At 56.5% G+C, this 10,261-nt stretch overlaps 2 protein-coding genes across 3 annotated transcripts; one reads left to right on the plus strand and one right to left on the minus strand.

Annotated features, from left to right (window-relative positions):
• Positions 1-337: 337 nt before the first annotated feature.
• Positions 338-5,856, minus strand: RASL12 (RAS like family 12). Of its 2 annotated transcripts, XM_052672498.1 has the most exons (7): positions 5,767-5,856; positions 5,476-5,642; positions 4,167-4,283; positions 3,420-3,476; positions 2,139-2,212; positions 1,881-2,071; positions 338-1,546 (listed from the first exon to the last, which is right to left on the minus strand). In XM_052672498.1, exons 2-7 carry the CDS (start codon positions 5,600-5,602, stop codon positions 1,180-1,182), a joined length of 933 nt encoding a protein of 310 aa, XP_052528458.1. In that variant the 5' UTR covers positions 5,603-5,642; positions 5,767-5,856; the 3' UTR covers positions 338-1,179. The 2 variants fall into 2 exon arrangements, with proteins under 2 accessions (XP_052528458.1, XP_052528459.1); XM_052672499.1 differs by lacking the exons at positions 5,476-5,642; positions 5,767-5,856 and adding an exon at positions 4,894-5,456.
• Positions 5,857-5,891: 35 nt separating this feature from the next.
• KBTBD13 (kelch repeat and BTB domain containing 13) lies at positions 5,892-7,702 on the plus strand. Its single transcript, XM_052672494.1, has one exon. The coding sequence runs from the start codon at positions 5,969-5,971 to the stop codon at positions 7,349-7,351; it is 1,383 nt and encodes a 460-aa protein (XP_052528454.1). The 5' UTR covers positions 5,892-5,968; the 3' UTR covers positions 7,352-7,702.
• The last annotated feature ends 2,559 nt before the right edge of the window (positions 7,703-10,261 follow it).

A 10,261-nucleotide genomic window follows, 5' to 3' on the forward strand; every position in this document is an offset into this window, starting at 1 on the left:
GAAAAGAAAAGAAAAGAAAAGAAAAGAAAAGAAAAGAAAAGAAAAGAAAAGAAAAGAAAAGAAAAGAAAAGAAAAGAAAAGAAAAGAAAAGAAAAGAAAAGAAAAGAAAAGAAAAGAAAAGAAAGGAAAAGAAAAGACAAAAGAGCTGTGTCAGTAGAAGCAGCTCAGGTCTCAGAGGCAAACCTGTGCCTCCCCTCTGCACCTCCTCTGGCTGATCTTTACGCCCCTCGCTCAGCTGCCGCCTGCTGGGATGGGAGGAAGGTGGGGGCTCACAGTCAGCCAGGGCCCAGGCCCCCACCTGCAGACATGGAAACGCTGACACTGAAGCAGGGGAGCGTTTGTTCTTTTCAAAAGTTACCTTTATTAAAATATTTTCCAAAGTGCTCGATCAAAATCCTGTGTTGAATCTCTCTAATCACTGTAGTCGTATCTGTATGAATGTATGTACAGATATGCACATGCTATCTTGCTCTGCGGATAGACGCGACTCTGGGGAGATGCAGAACGTTCACCTCAAGAAACACGAGCACACAGCCCCGGGCCTTGGCATGGGCACAGCCTGCCTATGGCACACAGCACTCTGCTGTAGGATCTGCTTCACACCCTTCACAGGGCACACGTGGAGGCCGTGAAATAACTTAAGACATTTGGAAAAGACGACAGTTTTTTTTAAAGAAAAGCTTTTAAGAACGTGTTCCGGTCGATGAAGCATCTCTGCTTGCAAAACCTTTGAAAAGGAACATCGTCCTGTAAAAAGCTGGTTAAAAAACCAGCTGTTTTGGTATTCCTTACTTCAATGCACAGGGACCAGTTTCAGGGCACCTGAGGCCCGCAGTCACCTGTGACATTCTCCACATCTTTCTCATTTGGAGGAAAAAAGTAAATTGTTCCTAGTTATTGCTTGGTGAGGGGACCCGTGAGACACAGGCATCTCTGTGTTTGATGAAGGAGCAGTTCTCACTCCCTGGGCTCCCATCTGCCTGCTGGTGAGTTGGTCCCATTCACACATGGAAGCCCGAGCAGCCGTGCACAGCACAGCTCTCCAGCAATGCTTCTTGGCTCCAGGCGGAGCCCAAATCCACAGATGCATCACCCAGGCAGGGCTGTGCAGGGGTCAGTGGGATGAGGTCCCCATCCCCGGTGCTACCAGCCCCCTGCAGGACAGGGAAAGGATGCACCTCAAAATATCTTGAAACCTTTTAGCAAGGTGAGCGTGGGCGCTTTTCTTTTGCTCTGAGCTCGCGACGACTTGACAGTGACCAGCTTGGCTTGGGCCACCGAGGGGATCTCCTTGAGGTTGACAGTAGACAGAGTGTTGATGGTGCAGCTGGCCAGGCCATGCCGGGTGGCCACGGCCAGGCAGGGCTGCTCCTCGGCGACGAAGAGAGGCCGCAGGGCTGGGCTGTGCTCTGCCTCGCGCCGCAGCTCCCGCACCACCTGGTGGAAGACGTGCTGCACCGCCGCGAAGTCCTGGCACGCCGACACCTCGTAGAACAGGCACCCGAACTTGGTGGCCAGGGACATCCCTTCGGCTTTGGTCACCTGCCTGAGGAGAGCGGAGGGGCAATGGCATGGTCTCACTTGGTGACTTGGCCCATTAGAAAGGGCTGAGGGGTCCTCTTGTTTTGGCAACGAGGGGACAACAAAAAAAGGCAAGTGAGGGTGTAGGGTGTGGAGGTGATGACAGAACCCTGTGGAAAGGGGACAGGTCTTGAGAGCAGGACCACTGGTTGAGGACCAGTGGGATGAAGGCTCAGTTTGTCAAGGCCCCATAGCTACTCCAAGGCATCCCACCAAAGGCAGCAACGGGCTCCAAGCAAGCACACTGCCCCATTGGCAGTGGGGCCGTTTCCTACTGGGAAAAGAAGGGCGGTGGGTACCTGTACTGCTCCATGTCCAGCTTGTTGCCCAGCAGCAGCACGGGGCTCTGGCGCTGGCAGCCCTGCGCATGCCGGGCGAGGACATCGAGGTAGCGGCCGCAGCCCTCAAAGCTCCTCCTGTTGTCGATGCTGTAGACAACGAGGAAGGCGTTGGCCCAGTGCAGGTAGCGCTCGCAGTTGACGGGGCCATCCTGAGGATGAGAGGAGAGGTGAGCGTGGCACCATGTCACTGTGGCACCGGCGCTGCCCGGCCCTCACCTGGTCAGCCGTGTCCATCACCTTCAGCAGCACGGGCTGCTGGTCCACCAGCTCCTCCGAGGCGTAGGTGTCCTCTGCAAGGCAAGGGTGGCTCTGAGGACGGGTTGTGCGACCCCAGTGCCAGGCAAAGCCTGGCTGAGGTGTCATGGAAATAGCTCAGCCTCTGGTAAGGAGCATCCACTGCCGGGGGACACACTGTGCTCCTTCCAACAGCATCGTTTGGAAGGATGCAGTGGGGACAGGCCTGGCTGGGAGCTGCTTTCTCCCACTGCATGCAGAAAGCAGGGTGGCATATTTATTCTTTCCACCTCCTGACTCCACTTGGCAAGAAATCGAGCTCCCACCTGCTCTGAACCACCCTAACCACAGCCTCCCTAACCTGACGGGGTTCATCTCCTTGAGGTTTAACCCCAGAATCTGCTGCATTTTTGCAAGCGGCGGCTGATTGCTTCCACCCCCACCATGGGCTCCAGCGTGGCCATCACCCCTGGCTCAGCCCTTATCTCAATGCCACGACCCAGTGAGACATGGCAGTCAAGGGCTCAGCACGGGGCTGAGCGCCCATCACTGGGACAAAAGCAGCAAGGCCTTGCTTTGGGAACCAGGAGGGCTCCTCCATCGGGGGACGCCTCCTGCCTGCTGCTCCTGGAGGGTGCCTTTCGGGGAGGTTTTGCTGTGGGAAGATGGCAGAGCCGCTGTGAAACTGAACAGAGGATTTTTCCTTCTTTCCTAGAAGCGATGAGGGGCTGGAGCCGCTTCCTGGACGGGCTCCATATCTCCCGAATGTCCCTGATAAATCATTTACAACTCTTCACTGCAGACTGGAAACAAGCCCAGGAAAATAGTTATTAACTGCTCAAACAGGGTGGAAAAGAAACTGCCCAGAGCCACTCCACAGCACCACACGGTCCCCAGAGACACCTGCAGTGCAGCGCTCCTCATCTCAGCCAACATCCCAAAGAGGGATGGGGGGCCACACCTAAAGGAGGGCCACATCTGGAGAGGAGATGCAAGGAATGGCTGCTTCCTATGGGACGCGCCTGTTCTCACCGCTGTTTTGGGTTGAATTTGGCCTTTTTGACGTTTCTCATGTCTTTTGGGTTTGTTTGTTTGTTTATTTGATGGGTTTTGTTTGCTTGTTTTGCTTTTCGGTGCCGTGTTGTTTTTTTTTCCCCCCTTTAGATGCTGTATTCGTGGGAAGTGTGGGAGATGAGAAGCAGAGCACACTGGGGACATGCAGGGGATGCTGGGGTGCAATAACTGGGGGGAGAAACGCCTTACCCAGGTTGGGGTCGTACTCGCTGATAAACCTCTTGGTGAGAAACTTCACAGTCAGCGCTGCAGGAGGTGGAGGAGGATGGCATGGTCACCCCTCTGAGCAGCATGCTGTCACCTCCCATCCTGCCACACTCCACCAGCAGGCAGCAGTGGGGCCATTCACCCCTCTCCCATCTGCCTTCCACCCCTTTTCCCAACCCAAAAGCAACCTTTTCCCTCCAAATCCTGCCCACTTGTCCCACAGCTTTCCCAGGATTGCCTCTTACAAAGTGATGTTGTTTTCTCCACTAAAAAGAAAGCCATTCTGGGCCAAACATCTACGATTTGATGATTTTTAGAGGCTTTCACCTCACCAGTGGGGCACAGAGATGGCCTCTGGGGACCCACTTTTGGTGACCTGTGTGCTTCCTGCAGGACTCATGCAGAACGCAGCCCCAAATCGCACAGGTGGAAACATTGCTGCTACCGAAAAGGTCCACAAATAGCCATTAATATAAATATACATCCATGGGAATCACATGCAAAACAAGCAAACGCAGCCACAGCCGTGCACATGACCCAGGGGGCTCTGGAACGATTGCAGAGGAACTTTTTCCTTTCCTAAACACACAAAACCCCATTATAGCAGGGATGCTGCCCGGCACCGGGGCAGGGATGCTGCAGTGGTGCCAATGCTGGAAGCAGGAGCGGTGCAGGCACCCGCGGCTCCCGAAAAGCCATACAGCAGCTGCGGCTCAGCGCTGCTCCCACCTGACTTTCCGGCCCCCCGGCAGCCCAGGATGGCCACGTTGCACTCTGCCACGGGGCTCTGCGGCGGTCGCTCGGTGCTGACCCGCGGTTTGCCGAACATCGAGGCCATCCTCGGTCCTGCGAGAGAGCGAAGCAACGATGGGGGACCCCATTTCTACCCGCACCCCAGAAAGAGAGAAAGCAGCGTCCCACCTGCCGCTGGGATGTTGGGCGCTCGGAGCTCACGGCGGTGCCGGGGAGCAGCGGCCCCAGTGCCGCTCGCAATGAATGAGGCAGGAGGAGGCGAGCGCTGCTCCCGCCGCTCGGGTCGCAGCCAAACTCCTTGTAAGGCAAGCTGCCGCACGGGGCCGGGCTGGACAAGCGTCCCCGGCCACCCTACTGCCGTCCCTCTGCCTGCTTTGCCCCCGCAGCAGATTTGCAGAGAGACAACGGCTGGTATCGGCTCTGCGATGATCCCATGCGCCTTGCTGGGACCCCCCAATGGGCACGGACCCCCTCAATCCTCCCGTGCTGCTCAGCCGAGGACAGCGCGCTCAGTGCATCTCCCACCGGCACAGCGTGCTCCTATCTATCCCTGTGCGTTCCCTGCTCCTTCAATGAGCTTCAGCATGGATAACGTCTGGTGCCGGCAGGGTTGGTGGGGAGAAAACAAAGAAGCAAGCACAAAACCACCCTTTTTGCATCCAAAACGCAAAGAGAGGGAGAGCAGAGCACGGGCAGTACTCACCGCTGCCGACCGCCCCGAGCCATCAGCGCGATGGGATCCAAACCCGGGGAGGAGGTGGGAGCTGGAGGCAGCGTTGTCATGGAGATCACAGCGGTTGGGATGGGGCACCCAGATGGGGCTGGACGCGGCCCCCGCGGTCCGTGCACAGCCCCAATCCGGGGTGCGGGCGGTATCAGCAGCCGGGAGCGTGTGGAGGATATTTTTAAACCCTCCCAAAATAGTCTGTGAACGTGAAAGTGCCGGCAAACAGTTCCAAGGGGGGACGGGATCAACCCCCCGTGGAAGGAAGGACAGCCATTTGGGGACTGATTTCGGGGGGATGGCCACACGCCCCTGCCCTACACCCCCCTTTGGATGCAGGTGGAGAGTGATCCTAAGCAATCCGAAAGAAATCTTACTTTTTTCCTTAAGCCATTACACATCTGGGAAAGCTCTGCTTCCCAGCACAGGGCGCAGCAAAGCTTCACCCTTCTCCTGCACAGGGACCTTTTGGGGAGCACAGCACTGTCACCACTGGTGCCCCACTGCTGCTCTGACACTGCGTCAGCACCGTCCCCACAGAGCACACACCGTGTTACTGACCGTTTACCAGGGATGGATTCTGCTCCCATTGCTCCTCCTGGGGGCAGCCCCAGGAAGAACCCACAAAGGAGGGCTCTCCTGCCCTGGGCCATGCAAAGCTCCTTTCCCACGGCTGAGCTGAAGGCATGAAGATTTGCTCACATCCGTCCCCCACTGCGGCCGTACAACTAAGGGAAAAAACAGAGAAAAAATAGCACGGCCCTGTGCTCTTCCCAGCAGGGAGGGCAGCCACGTGCAGCCCGCCTTGTGATGCCCATGGCTTGTGGTGGGAAATGAGGAGGATGCCCCAACCTGCCGGCAGTTCCACAGCCACCAGGGAACCTCGCTGTGCTTTGGGACGGAGCTGTGGAAGGGGCACGCTGCCCGGGGGCCGATCACGAGCTGGGCTATCTTTAGCTGAAAGGATTTAGGTTACAGCAAGCAGCCGCCGGGACACAGGGCAGACACCCGAGGGTGGGCACAGCAAGGAGGGGCTGCCCCAGAGCCGGGCAGGATGAGCCCAGAGGACGAAGGTGCTCGGGTAGGGCCTCCGGGAAGGGTGCGGATCCGTGTGGAGGAGCAGTGCTTCTCGGTGGAGAAGGCGTTGCTGGTGGAGAGCAGTGAATACTTCCGTGCCCTGTTCCGCTCGGGCATGAGGGAGAGCACGCAGGAGGAGATCAGGCTGGGCGGGCTGAGCGCTGCTGGATTCCTGGCCATGCTGCGCGTGCTGGCGGGCGAGCGGCCCGTGCTGGGCGGTGAGGAGACCTTCCGGGCGGTGGAGTGCGCGGCCTTCCTGCAGGTGAAGCCCTTGGCCAAGTACCTCATCCACTCCATCGACTCCGACAACTGCCTCCTGCTGTACCACACCGCCGCCGTGTTCGGCCTCCTGGACCTCTTCCACTGTGCTGCGCTCTACATCCGGGACAGCTACGCCGAGCTGGAGGAGCACCTGGGCTGCCTGCCCACCGACCTGCTGGCCTACGTGCAGGCCCTGCTGCCCAGCACCTTCGTGGCGGTGGGAGCCCACACGCCCACCTTTGAGTTCCTGGAGGATCTCTCCAGGACCATCTGCTACCTGGACGAGGAGAGCAACACGTGGAGGACGCTCTCCTGCCTGCCGCTGAGCGCCAGCACGTTCCTAGCCGGCATGGCGACCATGGACAACAAGATTTACATTGTGGGCGGCGTCTACGGGGCCAGCAAGCAGGTGGTGGAGAGCAGCTTCTGCTACGACGCCGACAGCGACGCCTGGAGCGAGTTCCCCAGCCCACACCAGCTGCGCTACGACGTCCGGCTGGTGGGCCACGAGGGCTGCCTTTATGCTATCGGCGGGGAGTACGAGAAGATCTCGCTCAAGTCTGTGGAGAGATACGACGTGGCCTCCAACACCTGGACGTTCATCTCCGATCTGCCGCAGCCGAGCTCGGCTGCACCCTGCGCCCAGGCCATGGGGCAGATCTTCGTCTGCTTGTGGAAGCCATTGGACACCACCGTCATCTATGAGTATGAGAGCCAGCAGGACGCGTGGCTTCCCGTCACCGAGCTCAAGCGGCACCAGAGCTACGGGCACTGCATGGTGGCCCACCGCGACAACCTCTACGTCATGCGCAACGGCCCCGGAGACGACTTCCTGCGCTGCGTCATCGACTGCTTCAACCTGAGGTCACGGCAGTGGACGGCTCTGCCCGGGCAGTTCATGAACAGCAAAGGAGCTCTCTTCACCGCCACCATCAAGGGTGACACGGTGTACACTGTCAACAAGATGCTGACGCAGCTCTACTCGGTGGAGGAGGAGGCCTGGAGGGTCAAGAAGGAGCGGGCGGGCTTCCCGCGCAGCGGCTCCCTGCAGACCTTCCTGCTGCGGCTGCCCCGGCGCAATCACGACATCGCCACGTAGCCGGCCCCACCCCACCTTGGGGTGCTCTCCTTGCATATGGCCTCGGCTCTGTGCACAGCTCCCTGGGCTCCTCTCCTCCTCTTGCCAAGGATACTCCACGTTGGACCCAGAGGTGACGAGGCACCCTGTGATAGGGGAAGGGGGGACAGGAACTGCTGGCACAGCAGCCTCGTGCAAAGTGCCACGACGGGCGAGCCTGCGGCACACAGGGCTTTGTGGCTTCTGCAGAGAACAGGCTCTGGAGAGATGCAGACATTTATTTGGACTGCACGCTGAAGGTGTGCAGCAAAAAGCCTGCTCTCTGCTCTAATGGTTCCTTATATCCTGGAATTAAAAGGAAAGCTGTAGAAAGCCCTGTGTCATTACTCTTCTCTTGTATTCTTTTCTCCTCCTGAAGGAAAATGTCTCCTAACAGAGGGCCCACATCAAGACCCGTTCCTGCCTGCTGAGTGTTTTCAGCTGCAGCAGCGTTCAGAGCTGCTCACACAGTTCCCAGGCAGTCCCGGGCTCCCCGGGGAGACATCGCCTGGGATGAGGGGACAAAGGGACACAGGAGGGGGGTGGAGGGCAAAGACCGTGAGGAGTTTATCTCCAAAAACCCACACAGGAGAAAGCTGTGGTCCAGAGTGAGCAGGTTCCTCCCTGGGAACCATCCATCATGCCCATGAGCGCAATAAACAGCCACCGTCTTCTCCAAACCTGCCTGCCAGCTCCCAGCAGACCCAAATGCTCTCATTTGATCCAAAGGATATTTTTAGGAGATGGCAAACTCGCAAAAATGAAAGGAGAGGAGAGAGCATCAGCAGGGCTGCACTCAGACTGTGCAGATGCCAGGCTGCCAAGTCTGCTTTGTGAACGGAGCTCTGCAGCCAGATAAGCTGTCTGTTGGGACTCAGCCCCATGATGCTGAAGGTTGTCCTCAGCACAGCTCCAGGCTCTGCCCAGGGGATGACTGGAGAAGGGCTGCCCTCATCCCCCTTGCCGAATCATAGTCATTACTGTTGGAAAAGCCCTCTAAGATCATCATGTCCAGCCATCAACCCATCCCCACCACACCCACTGTGTCCCTAAATGCTTCATGCTGCTGTCCCTCAAGGGAGACGGGGACCAGGAGTCAACCTGGCAGCCACGCACTCATCGGAGCCCAAATAATGCCCAGCTGGGCTCCCATGCCCCAGGCTAGCTGTGCTCCTCGCATGAGGAGGGAAGGGAATACCAGCTGGATGCCTCAAATACTTCCACTGCTGACCCTCGCCAAGTTCTCAGCATTTTCAAAACAGAGAGCATTAGAGAAGAAAAAAATCAACCAAAACAGACAAGAAAACCCAAGCTTGCATCCATGACCTTATTTAAAACACAGTATGTGCCTGTCCCCATTTGCCCTCCAACCCTGCTTGGGACAGGGAAGTGGCAACCACAGCCCCAGCATCAACCCCAGTCCCAGGAGCAGCCCCACACTGGCTCCATCTGACAGGGTTGTGTTTTCCATCCGCCTCCACTGGCGCTGCTGTAACCTCATGCCTTACCCAGGGAGGAATTCAGAGGAGCTGCTGGCGCTCGCCAGGCACACTGCGAGCATAAATCCCATCAAGTCCAATCCACGCTCCCTTCTCAGATGAAGCCCATTAACATTTTATGCTGTCTTCTCCTAACTGGAAGCAGCCCTCTGTTTTAAACCATGCTAAGTTGAACAACCAGCGTAAGGACTCCATCAATATAAAGTTCAAATAATTCTGTTACTCAAGTATTTATGGCGAGCTGCTGTAAGTAACCCAAGGCCATTTGACTTGGCAGCCTCTCCCATTCCTTCCAGCTCCAAAACCACCAAGCAGAAAAACTTCTACCCCACCTTTGTGCATCGTTTTTTCAACAGTTTGCAAGTTGGCAAAGGTAACACCGCCAAAAATACATTATTATGGTAGAACCACTGAAAAATCTGGTCTTAGAATCATAGAGTCAGTCACCCAGGCTGGAAAAGACCTCCAAGATCATCCAGTCCAACTGTCCCCCTACCACCAACATCTCCCCACTAACTCATGAACCTCAGTACAACATCTAAATGCTTCTTCAACACCTCCAGGGATGATGACTCCACCACTGCCCTGGGCAGCCCATTCCAGTGCCTGACCACTCTTGGAGAGATTGTTGCTAATGTCCAACCTGAAAGGAGGAGATAATGTAGCCCAAACTGCAAAGAAAATAGATTTGACTTCTACTTGGCGGTCTCGGCAGGCGCCGTTGAGTGTGGCATGGATGTTCCAAGAGAGGAGTAACGTGGTTGCATCTGTGTCACCAGACCGTGGTACAGACTGTAACGCAGAGGGAAGCAGAAAGATGTTGTTTGTACCTCTGCAAGCGGGGGAAAAAATATGAGCCAGCATGAGAAGCTGTTCAGCCTTTGCACAGTGAGTGGGCACGGTGCTGCAGATCTGTTGCAGCAGGATTCAGCGCTTGGTGTTACGCACTGCCGGCATGAGAACACCACCATTATCTGCCCCTTCCAGTCTTAATGGTGTCCACTCTGCCAAAGACCCTAGTTAGACCCAGTGCAGTCTATCTAATCATAGCTCAACCTTTTGCAAGTTTCTGTTGAAGGTGACATCATCTTGGCAAGGCTGAACGTAACAAAAAGCTGCCTGTAGAATGGACTTGCCTTATAAGGGCCATATCAAAAATAAAAACTTGTATAAGCAAGAGCTCTGCAGGAAAAGCAGAAACGGGTGCTCCAAGAAGAGCCTGGGAGCTTGCTGTGCAGATGGGCTCAGAAAGCACTGTGCTTTGGAGAAGGATAACTGCCCCATGTTGACTGATTTGGTGCAAGGAGGTCAGGACAAAGCCACTCCCCACGTTGGCACAGCATGGATGGATGGATCTGGATCTGCCCTGCCACTCCATGCCCCACTGACTGCA

This window comes from Tympanuchus pallidicinctus, unplaced genomic scaffold (genome assembly GCF_026119805.1).
Source record: "Tympanuchus pallidicinctus isolate F22 unplaced genomic scaffold, pur_lepc_1.0 scaffold12, whole genome shotgun sequence".
In the NCBI taxonomy this organism is placed as follows: Eukaryota; Metazoa; Chordata; class Aves; order Galliformes; family Phasianidae; genus Tympanuchus; species Tympanuchus pallidicinctus.

What these genes read in the sequence shown, in the direction of transcription:
- RASL12 (XM_052672498.1), bottom strand. Translation starts at nt 5,602, where the DNA reads ATGCCTTCAGCTCAGCCGTGGGAAAGGAGCTTTGCATGGCCCAGGGCA. An exon ending in CCGGGGGGCCGGAAAGTCAG is followed by an intron (nt 3,477 to 4,166) that starts GTGGGAGCAGCG and finishes CACCTCCTGCAG; the next exon opens with CGCTGACTGTGAAGTTTCTC. An exon ending in TGATGGACACGGCTGACCAG is followed by an intron (nt 2,072 to 2,138) that starts GTGAGGGCCGGG and finishes TCTCATCCTCAG; the next exon opens with GATGGCCCCGTCAACTGCGA.
- KBTBD13 (XM_052672494.1), top strand. Translation starts at nt 5,969, where the DNA reads ATGAGCCCAGAGGACGAAGGTGCTCGGGTAGGGCCTCCGGGAAGGGTG.